Genomic DNA, 13,085 nt, shown 5'->3' on the forward strand with positions numbered 1-13,085 from the left:
TTCCTTTTTGTTGATCTGCTGTAGCAATTGTTTATAGATTCTAGCTATTAGATGCTTTATGCTATTTCCAAATATTTCTCCCATTCTGTAGGTTGTCTGTTCACTTTCTTTTTTTTAACTTATTTTTAAAGATATTTATTTATTTATTTACCTGTCAGAGAGAGAGCACAAGCAGGGGGAGTGGCAGGCAGAGAAGAAGCAGGCTCCCCACTGAGCAGGGAACACAGTGTGGGACCTGATCCCAGGACCCTGGGATCATGACCTGAGCCAAAGGCAGATGCTTAACCGACTGAGCCACCCAGGTGCCCCTGTTCACTTTCTTAATAAATTGTCCCCTTTGTGCATGAAAATGTTTAAATGAAGTCAATTTACCTAATTGTTCCTTTGTTACTAGTGCTTTTGGTATCACCCTAAGAATTCATTGCTAAATTCAAGGTCATGAAGACTTACCCCTGTGTTTTCTTCCAAGAGTTTTATGATTTTAGCTCTTATATTTTAGGTTACTGATCCATTTTTAGTTAATTTTTGTATATGGTAGTGAGGTAGGGGTCCAACTTTATTCTTTTGAATGTGGAAATGCAGTTGTCCCAGCACCAACTCTTTAAGAGACTGTTCTTTTCCCCATTGAATGGACTTGGTGTCCTTGTCAAAAATCAATTTGCTATAGATGTATGAGTTTATTTCTGAACTCTTGATTCTATTCTGTAGATCTATTTATCTGTCCTTATGCCAGTACCACACTATTTTGATTACTTTAGCTCTGTGTTATATTTCAGAATCTTCTTTTTTAAAAATGGTTTTGGGGAGGGCGCCTGGGTGGCTCAGTCATTAAGCGTCTGCCTTCGGCTCAGGTCATGGTCCCAGGGTCCTGGGATCGAGTCCCATATCGGGCTCCCTGCTCAGCGGGAAGCCTGCTTCTCCCTCTCCCACTCCTTCTGCTAGTGTTCCCTCTCTCGCTGTGTCTCTCTCTGTCAAATAAATAAATAAAATCTTTTAAAAATTTTTTAAAAAATAATAAAAATGGTTTTGGTTGTCAGGGCCCCTTGCTATTACATATGAATTTGAGGACCAACTTTTCTACTTCTGCAGAAGAGACCATTTGAATTCTGATGCAGGTTGCATTGAAACTGTCGATCAAAGAATTCTTAAAACTCAACGATAAGAAAAACAAAACAAAAAAGAGGCAAAAAATCTGAACAGATACCTTACCAAAAGATATACAGATGGAAAATAAGCATATGAAAAAATCCTCAACATCAATATGCCAATAGGGAATTGCAAATTAAAACAATAATAGTATGACAGTGCCTAAAACTTAAAAAACTGACACTACCCAATGCTAGAGACGGTGTGGGGCAAGAGAAACTCAGTCGCTGCTGGTGGGAGTGCAAAACAGTGCAGCCACTTTAGAAAACCATTTGGCAGTTTCTTTAAAAAGCTAAACATAGTCCTACCATATGATCTAGCAATTGCACTCCTACGTATTTACTCAACTGACTTGAAAACTCATGTCCACACAAAAACCTGAGCATGAATATTTATAGCAACTTTATTTATAGTCACCAAAAACTGGAAGCAACCAAGATGAATAGATAAATGGAGAAACAAACTACAGTATAGACTGTGGAATGTCATCCCATGATAAAAAGACACGAGTTATCAGGGCACCCGGGTGGCTCAGTCAGGGAGTCTGCTTCTCCCTCTCCCTCTGCTCTTCCCCCCACACTGCTCATGTTCTCTCTCAAATAAATAAATAAAATCTGTAAAAAAAAAAAAAAAGAAATGAGTTATAAAGCCACAAAAATGGATGGATGAACCTTACGTGCTTATGGTTAGAAGCTAGTCTGAAAAGGCTACATACTGTGTGATTCCAATTGTTTGACATTCTGGAAAAGGCAAAACTGTCCAGACAGTAAAAAAAAAAAAAAAAAAAAAAAAAAATCGGTAGTTGCCAGAGGTCCTGGGGAAGGAAGGGAGGGATTAATAGGTAAAGCACATGGGATATTTGGAGCAGTGAGACTATTTTGTATGATGCTGTAATGATGGATTCATGATATTATGCATTTATCAAAACTCATAGAACTTTACAGTACAAAGAGTGGATCTTAATGTATCCAGATTTTCTCAAGTCATTTAATAGGCTGTTGGATCCCAGGCAGGAAGGCAGATTGTGACAGGAGAATGTAACTGTTTTATAAATGTATGATACAACCTCAGTGAAGGGGGTGGGAGGGAAAGTGCTGACCTAAGTAACGCAGGGAATAAGTGGAGTTTGTAAGACTGAAGGCAAGAGGAACAGCTTGTAAGCAGTAAACTCCAATGTACTAAGTTGTTTCCCATTGTGGAGTAAATTAACCATTCTGATACCGTTCTACGTGTATACTGGAATCCAGTGACTAACTACATGGATGGCAGCTGGCAGGAGCTAAGTCTCTCACGGGTGGAGTGAGAATTTACAGACTAGTGAAGTGATGAGGCTAGAATGATCCATGTGGTAATAGATTAGAGACATTAGTATGAAGTTATGTTTACCTTAGTATAGATTCATTTCCTTGCTCTTTCAGCTGAGAGGGACTGGAAGCAATAAAATCCCAGTAGTAAGTAGCACATGTATTAAGTAGGGCCCAGATCTTGGGTTCTCATACCATGCTTCAGATAAGGAATCAGGCCTCATTGGGAAAAAAATGGCTGATTCTAGGACTGGGGCAGGCAATATACAAGGTGAGCCTAGAGCATCCTGTCCCAGAAAGTAAGAAGAAGAAAGAAAGAAAAGAAAAGAAAAGAAAAGAAAAGAAAAGAAAAAAAAAGAAAGAAGGAAGGAAGGAAGGAAGGAAGGAAGAAGAAAGAAAGAAAGAAAGAAAGAAAGAAAGAAAGAAAGAAAGAAAGAAAGAAAGAACGAAAGAAGAAAGAAAGAAAGAAAGAAAGAAGAGGGAAGGAAGGAAGAGGAATGAAGGAAGAGGAATGAAGGAAGGAAGGAAGAGGAATGAAGGAAGGAAGAGAGAGAAAGAAAAAAAGAGAGAGGGAGGGAGAGAGAGAGAAGGAAAGGAGGGAGGTTGAGGGGAGAGAAGTAGAAGGAGGGAAGTGGAGAGGAGCAGGGAGGAAGGAATTAAGGGAATATGTTAAAGGGATACAGGAGCCAACTGAAAGAGCTCCCAGTGGCCAAAGCTGAGTAACAAACAATTTGAGTAACAAAATAAATAAAGCAGTATTGGCTTATAATCCAAAGTATAAAATAAATACCCAGGAGTCCATTCTAATATAAATAAGTGATTGAATAAAAATACGTGGGGGAGAAGAGACAAATCTCCCATGCGGAAGAGTCCCAAAAAAGAAGTCACTTTACAGCAGAGATTCCTGACAAGCACGACCCAGCCCGGTATTCAAGGTCATGATCAAGGTTGATATCAACAGTGATAAATCATGTTGAGAGTATGGATCTTGATCTGATGTGATCAAAATGGCACTTCACCTCTGTGGTCTTCCTTCTAAAAACCCATAACCCCAGTAGAATCATGAGAAAAAGGAGACCAATGCCAATAGAAGGGTACTGTATGAAATACATGAGCGGTACTCCTCAAGACTGTCACAGACCAAAAACAAGGAAAGTCTGAGAAACTGTCGGACAAAGGAGCCTAAGGAGACATGGTGACTAAATGCAATGTGGGATTGTATAAAAACAACAACAAAAAGGGCCTTAGGTAAAAACTAAGGAAGTCTGAATAAACCCTGGCATTTACTTAATAATAATGTGTCACTTTAGGTTCATTAGCTCTCACGAATGTACTGAACCAATATAAGATATTAATAATAGGGGAAATTAGATGAGGGGATATAGGGGAGCTCTCTGTACTATCTTCCCATTTTGGGTATAAATCAAAAATTGTTCTGAAAAATAAAACACATCTTAAAAAACAAAAACTAACCCCCAAAAGCTGACAATGTAGATATTTTCCCCATTTTTTTCCATGAAGAAGCTGAAGCTCAGGAGAGTCAAAGTAGCTGGCACAAGATTGCTCAGCTGTTTAATTGGCAGAGATGGGATTTGAATGCAGAGCCCACTGTTGAATCAGTGACTTTTGCCTGTCTGCTGACCGGACCTCTCTGTTCCTCAGTTTCGCGCATATCCCTTCATGCGCGTGTGTTTCTTTCTTGTTCTCTCAGGGGATGGCCTTCACACTGGAAGAAAGGCTGCAGCTTGGAATCCACGGCCTGATCCCCCCCTGCTTCCTGAGCCAGGACGTCCAGCTCCTGCGGATCATGAGATACTACGAGCGGCAGCAGAGCGACCTGGACAAGTCAGTGCCTAGAGTCTGCTCTCTTCCCAAGCCCCAGGCTCAGGTGTTTCCTGTGGCACACGGGTTTTCTGGTACTGTCCGGTAGGAAAGGCTGAGAGCCCTGAGAGATCCCAGCCCTGGCCCCACCTTCCACAGGGTGGTGGTCTCCCTGAGGGATGGGGCTTATTATGACAGAGGCAGTGTCAGAACTGGGAAGGGAGACGGACTTCCAACCGGTGCAATCTTGTTGGGCCTCTGGGAGATGGTGGTATCCAAGTCAGCCCAGGAAGCACTGATAAGGCTTCAGCAAACAGTGGTGGGGGGTTCATGGAAGGCACTTCACTCAGCAGGAAGAAGGGGAGCAAAGTGGGACAAGTGTGTCAAGGAAGTGGTCCATGGCCCAGGTCCCTGGTATGAAGGGAATGTGGGGGGAGCAAAGCGGAAATGCAACCCGACACCTTGGAAAGGAGCTAGGATGTCGTATGTTAGAGGTTTATGGGAACCGTTAATAACCCTGCCGCCCCTCTGGGTTCTCCCGGGGGGATATTCTGTGAAGAGCCAACTGAAGGATCACAGGGTCAGCTTTGTCAGTTTCACTAAAGAAGGTAGTGACCTCCCAGATCACATGGCTAGGAACTGGTACAGCCAGGATTTGAACACAGTTTGCTCCAGAGTCTGCTTTTATTTTTTTTTTAATTTTTTTATTATGTTAATCACCATATATTACATCATTAGTTTTTGGTGCAGTGTTCCATGATTCATTGTTTGTTCATAACACCCAGTGCTCCATGCAGAACGTGCCCTCCTCAATACCCATCACCAGGCTAACACATCCCCCTACGCCCCTCCCCTCTAGAACCCTCAGTTTGTTTTTCAGAGTCTGCTTTTAACTGCTCTGCTCTGCTATAGCTGGAGGCATTGGAGCTTAATGGCTACAAAACTAGACTCTAGTGTCAGACTAAGTTCAAATCCTCATTCTACCACTTAATAGCAAAAATTACTTAGCCTCCATTCCTCATTTGTACCATGAGTTTATCAGTGGCATCTAACTCATAGGGTTATGATGAGGCTTAAATGCATTAGTATTTTAAGGTGCTCAGAACACTTACATAGTAACTGTAACTTATAACAGGAGGCACTATGCAAAAGCTTGTAAAATAAATATGGCACCTTGCTATGGGTTCCAGCAGAAATTTAGGGGGAGGATATGGTTTTCCCTACATATCTATAGAGCTTAATGGCCAAGACTTGGGGTCGTTGAAGGTGTGGCTGCCCCCTAGGGGCAGAGCTCAGCAGCATGTTAGGATGATCCTGCACCCACCTTCCTGTGCTCCCCCCACAGTAGCCATTGCCTCTAAATGGCAGGGGATAAGGAAAGCTCTGCCTACTCACCCCTCCCTCTATTCCTGAAGGGCTGAACGCTATGGATATCACTCCCATTAACTCCAAGGCCATACTGCAGCCCAGGTCAAATGCTCTTTCCCTCTTGTTTATTCCACTCATACTAGGTCTAGTACCCTGAAGAGCAAACCAGAAGGTCCACAATGAATTCAACCGACATTACACATGCTCTAACTTTGAACAACCTGAACTTCCCTCCTTTGTTAAATTTATGAAGAATTAAAGTCTAATGTGAAATCCCCTTTCCTCAAAATTAGAAGTCCCAAATCCTTACCTCCCCGTTTTTTGTTTTTTTTCCAGCTAGGTAGATCTTACTTATATGCCAGGGAAAATGGGGCAGGCCCAGGGAGCAGGGGGGTTGTGCCTGATTCTGGGAGCTCCAGAGAGCTTGCTCCTGATGCTCTGCTGACTACTCTGACCCACTCATTCCTAGAATCCCTTGTTTCAGCAGGTGCTCGGGGAAATGCTAAGGAGGCTCCCCAGCTTCTTTTGGATAAGGGTAATGGTACGCTGGTAAATGTTTACTAACTGGTTCTGGGACACCGAGGGAGCCCTGGTTTGTAGCATTTGCCCGTATCCATGACGTGAATACTCCCAACCATGACCGATTTCAAGTTACCATTTGACATTACTGAATGCAGAATTGGGAAGAGATGTATACAAATGGCTACTGAGTAAGAGAACGCTCATGCTAGTAATGAGCTGAGATGCTGTCTGTTCTAAGCAGAAACCCTCCCTTCCTTCTAAACACTATTTTTACTTCTGGACCAGTGCCTTTGGAGAGGAAGAAGAGACTGAGGCCCCAAGAAGTCATGTGACTTCCCCAAAGTGACAAAACTAGGAAACAACAGAGCTGGGATTCAAACCCAGGACTCTGCTACCACACCCAGGGATCATTCCCCTATGGGAACAACTCTCCCACCCCATTCCATGCCAGGGCTCAAGTACCTCCATGCTCTCCTAAACTGTTATCCAGAAAGGGTGTCATATCAGTAGTCACCTACACCCTATCATGAATTTCAAACCCTGGGTTTTTTTTTTTCCTCCCAGGGTTTTTGCATTTTCAGGACTGTGAATGAAAGGCTCTTTTCCTGGCTTAGTGATATTAGGCTTCAGGGAATAATAGGTGAGAAAGAGATTTTTTTGGAGCATGCCAAGCAGTACTCAGCCACTTATGAGCTGTGGTTGTGATAGGAACCGGCCCCTTGGGGTGGGAAAGCCCAGTTCATATACCACTGGTGTGTTCGGTATCTTCCTGGACCCTACTCCACCCCCAGCATGTTATGATTCTGATGTCATTCATCAATGTCCACATAGTAATAACATAACTAGCCATCTGGCACCACAGTTGAGATTCTAGAGTCAGATTGCTTAGGTTAAAATCCTTACTCTGCTATGAGAGCTGGGCGAGTGATTTCATCTCTCTGTGCCTTAGTCTCCTTATCTCTAAAATAGCCAGCATTTTAGCCCCTATCTTCCAAGTCTCTGGGAGTTTTAAATGAGTTAATGTAAAATATTTAGAATTGTGCCTATGCCATGAGTAAGAGTAAGTACTAGAAGGCAGATGATATTCTCCTCATTTCATAGAAAATGAGACCCATGCTGAGGAGAGATGGCGATTGGCCTATGAATGTGCCATTGTGAGCAGCTGAGCGGGAGCCCTGGGTCTGGGCATCAAGGGCCTTAGTGCTGCCACCTGTGGGGCTCCTGTGACCAGCTTGGTTCTCGTCTCCCTTCCCAAGGTACATCATTCTCATGACACTCCAGGACCGGAATGAGAAGCTCTTCTACCGAGTGCTGACGTCAGACGTGGAGAAATTCATGCCCATCGTGTACACTCCCACCGTGGGGCTGGCCTGTCAGCACTACGGCCTGACCTTCCGCAGGCCCCGGTGAGCCGTCCTGGGGCACGGGCTCAGGGAGGGGCTGTCTCATAAAGGGGAACCAATTCTTTCCTCTGGCCTTGCTTAATGGGACTCTGGAGACTATGTCTGACTGAGCCAAAGGCTCGACGTGAAAATCAAAGGCTTGATTTTAAGCACTTGCTCAGGAAATTACCCCATGCACAGAGAAATGAGCTGAGAGAGTATCTAGCAAGGGGAGAGCGGAGCTCCTCCACCTCTGATGATAAATGCCCAACATGTTGTTCATAGTTGGCCTGAGAGGTATTTCAGATTGTTTTTCTCTCATTATCCACCTACCTCCCACCCCCACCCTTGCTTTTCTGGTCATCTCCACAGTGCCGACAGCTCTCTTGCCAATTCAGGCCAATGAATAATGGAGTGTTGGATACCAAAGACTGAATTCTTTTGCTGACTCAAAGAACCAGTATTCATTCCTTCATTGGGGCTTGACTCAGATTCCACTTAAAATGTCATTTTTTTAGGCAAAAATTTGGCACTACATTTTCTTTCAGAGCCAAAGAATTCGGGGTCAGTTTTCTAAAAAGATTGCTTGTTTTTTTTTCCATGATGAGTTCAGAAGATATGTTTTTAAAAATATATAAAAAAGGAAAAATGGGAGTATTTTCCAAGAATCCTCAGTGCAAGGTGCCTGGTAATCATCAATACGTATTTCTAATGCTGACGATAAAAAAAGTTGCTTGTGTTTATTATATGTTATGGGACATTGTTTTAGTCTGTGTTAGAACATATAAAGATACAATATACTGTGTAGAGATGTGTCATTTATGTTTCCATAGAATTTATAAATCTCCGTGTATAAATCATTTGCTATATGATGAACATGGAATCATGGATCTCAAACATCTTTTGTTAATTTGGAAAAGCAGTCTTCCAGTGCTGAAGCCTGCATTTGGGCTGAGCCTTGCAGGCTGAGCCCAGAGACTGATGCCGGTTCCCCTCCTTCCTTTTCTGGCCCCACATCACCCTTGGCAGTGGGCAGTGTGTCAGATCTCATCTTCGGGGCCGGGGGTGGGGGGGGGTGAGGGGGGTGGGGGGGGTTGGTGTGCAGCTGTGGACACTGACATGGCCTCATCACTCAGAATAGCCATGCTCCTGCAGTCCTGTGGGGGGCGCTGCACCGGGGCCCGGGAGCAGTTCTGGTCTTCAACCTAGCTCTTTCAATTGGAAAGAGACTCCTTTTCTCTTACAATCATTTGGAAACCAGTCCTGGCAGAGACCTTGGGCGCTGACAGTACCTTTTTGAAGGATGCAGGACCCTATTTACCTCCCAGTTCCTACTCAGAAATAATCCTCCCAGGTCCTCCCTCCTGCCCAGTGCAGGTCAGCTCGTTTCCCTCCTCTGAGGCTGTCCGCAGCCTCCAAGGCTTAAAGAAACAAGTCCAGCATTTTGACAAAAGCAAGCCTGTCACAGCCCAGCTCCTACTCAGAAATCCCATGCCCTAGCTAACGCTGATCTGTTCCCCATGCTCAAGGACACCTGGCGCTCTGGCCCTCCGCCCCTTCACACATGTGGTCCTCTCTGCCTCCCACATCTGTGTGCTCTCCTCTCCTCATTCTCTATCCATCGGAATGGAGGCTAGCCTTCAAAGTCACCCAAGACTAGGCTACTCTGCCCTCCCTGATCCCCCCAGGCTGAACTGCTCACACCCCCCTCAGGCTCCGCTGCAATTCATCACATACTTCTAGTCCATAGTTATATTTTTTGTGCTTTATGTTTTTAATTATGTGTATATCAGCCTCCTCTACCAGAATGCAAATTTCTTGAGGGGGCTGGAAACACGTCAGATCCATTTATGTGGACTAGGCCAGTACTTGGCAAGCACTTGACACTCTGATGAGAAAGTAGCATTGCATACTGACTAGGAAGAGCTAAATCTTTGCCATTGGCCCTGAGTTTTAGTCTCCTTGGCCTTGGGCATGCTCCTTATCCTCTCGCAGCCTTAATTTCCACATTTATGAAATGCAGGGAATATTACTACCTACTTCAAATATCATTGTGGGGGTAAAATGTGAGGCGTGGATAAGGGACCTGGCATAAATGTGAGTGTCGAATTGCCTTCAGTGACCATTACAGGAGGAAGGAAGAATTGCTAAATGTAGAGTCATATTATACATAGACGCTATTAAATTTTTTAAAAAGAAAATCGAGTCATTGAACACTTAATGAACTCACACATTCAACTACAGACACGATTTGGCTTTTCCAGAACCCACTGTTTCCTGAAGTCCTTTAGCTGTAGCTCACTGCCTCTACTGGCTTGCAGCTGAGATCCTGTGGGAATGCAAGGCCATCCCACTCCCAGGCTGTGTGGGAGCCCTTCTCCATAGACTCCATGGACTAGATTGTAGATTCAGTTGTGGGTTCCAGATGAACCAGTAATAGGGTCAGGATCCTGCATATACAGCAGGATTTGCCTCCAGAACCCACTGTAGAATTCAGGGAACACACAAAACAGAACTTGAGTTCATGAACATTTATGGAGCAGCTACTACGTGCTGGGCATCATGAAATTCCTCCCAAAGAACGAAATATGGTTCTTGACCTCAAGCAAATCCCCAAGCACAGTGAGGGGCCAGGCAATAATGATATAAGTTAAATATAATAAAAGTTAAAAAAAAATAAGAGATTTAATAGAGACAAAGAATTACAGGAGTACATGGGAGAGAGAAATTTATTTTCCCCGGGGACAGTAGGAATGCTTCACAGAAGAGATTATATTTGAGCTGGTCCTGGAAGATTGACTAGGAATTTCATGGGTAAAGAAGGAGGAATGGCCATTCCAGGAAAGGGCTTGGTTTTGTAGGCTTTGTAGACACCTGTGTGGTCAGCTCACTTGGGTATCTCCCCATCTCCCGTGCCTGGGAAGGAGCGTGAGGGGAGGGGAGGTAGGTTTTTACATCCATTGGCTTATAATGGATCCTCCCAGTGTCCTGTCAGGTTCGTTTGGTAGCAGTATCTCCATTTCACAGATGAGGAAACTCCAGACAGAGGAAAGGAACTTGTCCAAGATCATAGTTGAGCAACTGTGATGTTAGAATTCTGACCACGAGAATCAGGGAAAGCCACACCAAAGATGTGACATTTGAGCTGGGCCATAAAAGACAAAAGTGAAGAATGGAGGCAAAAGTATTTGTTGATCCAGGCACACCCACCTTTCCCCTTGTTAGAATATAAGGCCTCTGGGACCTCATCGTGTGTGAAATGGGAGAATAGAGAGACAGGAGAATTGGCCAGTGGCTCTGCCCAAAAAGAAGAAAGTGCTTGGTATCCTTCCCACCAGCCCAGGAGGTTGGAGTCATGGGGAGCCGTGTCATTTGGGTTCAGGCCCCATTGGCAGTTCTTCGATGGGTCAGCAATGGAGAGGGACGTGGTGGCCGAGTGGGGGGTTCATATAGGTGGAAACAGGGCCCTGCCACCAACTTAAGCCCAGAGAACCAGGTCAGCCCTGAGTGGGTACAGTCAGTGTAGTATAGAAGCTGGACACATAGTATGGAAAACAAGCATGCCATCATCCCAGCAGGAGACCTGCAGGTGACCCAGAGCAGGAGAAAAGGGTAATAATCACGATGCATAACTGTTTGCTGAAGGCCAGGTACAATCCTAAGATCTTTATATGTATGAGCTCATTTAATTATCACAATCCCCTAAGAGGTGGGTACTGCTATCATCCCATTTATAGATGGGAAAACTGAGGCACAGAGAAATGACTTGCCCAAAGACACACAGCTCATCCCCAGCAAGGCCAGCACTCAAACCCGTGCAGTGTGAACCAGAATGTGGACAGGTACTACTGCACTCCACTGCCTGCTGTGGTCTGGGACTGGTCCATTTGGTGGGCATTTGGGGCTGGGTGCCCTTGCGGCTCCAGGAATGCTTGCTTGCCCAGGCTCTTAAGGTGGGGATCACTAGATCCTGTTTCCTGAGCCTCTCTTGGGAGAGAATAATCCAGTCCTGGGCCCCCCACTCTGTGGGGCTGAGGCAGGCGTAGGCAGACTGAACTGTGTTCTTGGATTCTTCCCTCACACTCCTGGTACAGACTTCCCGCAGGTTTTGCACAAACCCTCCTTCAGATGATTACCCAGTTAAACTATTTGACATGTGACATTCTGAGCTGTTGCTCCAGGTTTCCATTTGGCTGCTTTCCAGGTGTTGATTCCACACCTGCCTTGCTCTTGAAGGAGTTGAGAGTTTGGGCTCCACCTCAGCCCTGAGCTTCCTCTGAGGCCTGGCTTGGAGTGGCTTTATGGATTAGCATTTGAAAGGAGGACAACCCCAAGCTCCTTCTGGGTTTCTGAAATGATAAACACTCCTGCCAGGTTCCCAGGAACAATGGAGCCCTCTGTGAAAGGGCCTACCCCCCTCCAAACTAACTAATTAGGTCCAGCTGATGCTAAAATTAAACTTCCAGCTTGCCTGGGGCTCTGCATCACCTCACAACCTTGAGAGAGATGCTAGACTATCTCAGGGGCACCTGAATATCCCAGGGCAGACAAACAGAGCAGAAGGTTTTGGGCTCTGTGGAGCCTCCCCTGCCCCTTCCTGCCTCTCCCTTGGCACACCCTCTGTATGTGCCTCCATGGGCCATCGACCCTGCATAGCCTGGCTTGAAGCAATGGCCTTAAATGTCTTTAACATGTGACTCAGAAGAGGAGCAAGCCCCGAGTGAGGCCAGGCAGGAGTCCACAATACAACTCAGCTAAGGAGGGGCTGTTGGGGTGTAGACTGCTGTCCAGTGAGAGGGAATACCCTCCCTTCCCCCAGGCACCTCCATCTTGACCAACCTGGTCAACCCTGGATCACAGGAACTGTCCACCTTGTGGGGGTGTCATAAAGGTCAGGTGAGCTAAATGTGTGTGAATGTGCTTTCTCCATTGTCCAGTTTCTCCCAAGCTTAAACCTTATCTTCACTTTCATCCTCTTGGGCTCTGAGAGATGTGCACATCCCTGGAAACCTAACATTTCCCAGCCTCCGCATGGGGGTCCCACCTGTATGGGTGATGAGGGCTACATTGTGGGTAGTAGGAGCATGGACTTGGAAGCCAGGCAGACTTGGCCTTGAATCCCAGTTTCTGATGACTTTTGATGATTTAGCACCCCCTCGGTCTCCTCATGTGTGAAATGGGAGTGATGTCCATTCATGTGGCTGCTTGTGAGGATTCAGGGAGGTTCCATGTGTAAGGACCCCAGCCCTCCTAAGTGATCTGCAGCTGTGACCTTCCCGAGCCACTAGCCCCAGGCTCTGTCATCTGACTCTGAGTCACCCTCCCCAAGAGTCTAAACTGTGACCTGGTAGAAGGCAGCTCCGTCCTCTAAAGAGCCACCACACTCTTTTGTTGAAATGATCTGTACTTGTGCCCACCGGGCAAACCTGTTGGCAGAGACAGGGGCAGACCTAGAGGCTGTGGTGAGTGGGAGAAGCGAGGGTAGGAAGTGGGCCTTGGCCTTACTGGGCGGAGACCCTATAGAACACACCTGAAGTCAGGT

At 45.5% G+C, this 13,085-nt stretch overlaps 1 protein-coding gene across 6 annotated transcripts in view; it reads left to right on the plus strand.

Annotated features, from left to right (window-relative positions):
• Positions 1–13,085, plus strand: part of ME3 (malic enzyme 3) — a 216,541-nt gene that overhangs the window by 96,903 nt on the left and 106,553 nt on the right. For all 6 annotated transcript variants that reach the window (XM_027580268.2, XM_027580263.1, XM_027580266.1 and 3 more), the window contains exons 3-4: positions 4,162–4,295; positions 7,418–7,567. In XM_027580268.2, the coding sequence (XP_027436069.1) occupies positions 4,162–4,295; positions 7,418–7,567 (284 nt within the window). The remainder of the gene's footprint in view (positions 1–4,161; positions 4,296–7,417; positions 7,568–13,085) is intronic.

The sequence above is a fragment of the Zalophus californianus genome, chromosome 11 (assembly GCF_009762305.2).
Source record: "Zalophus californianus isolate mZalCal1 chromosome 11, mZalCal1.pri.v2, whole genome shotgun sequence".
In the NCBI taxonomy this organism is placed as follows: Eukaryota; Metazoa; Chordata; class Mammalia; order Carnivora; family Otariidae; genus Zalophus; species Zalophus californianus.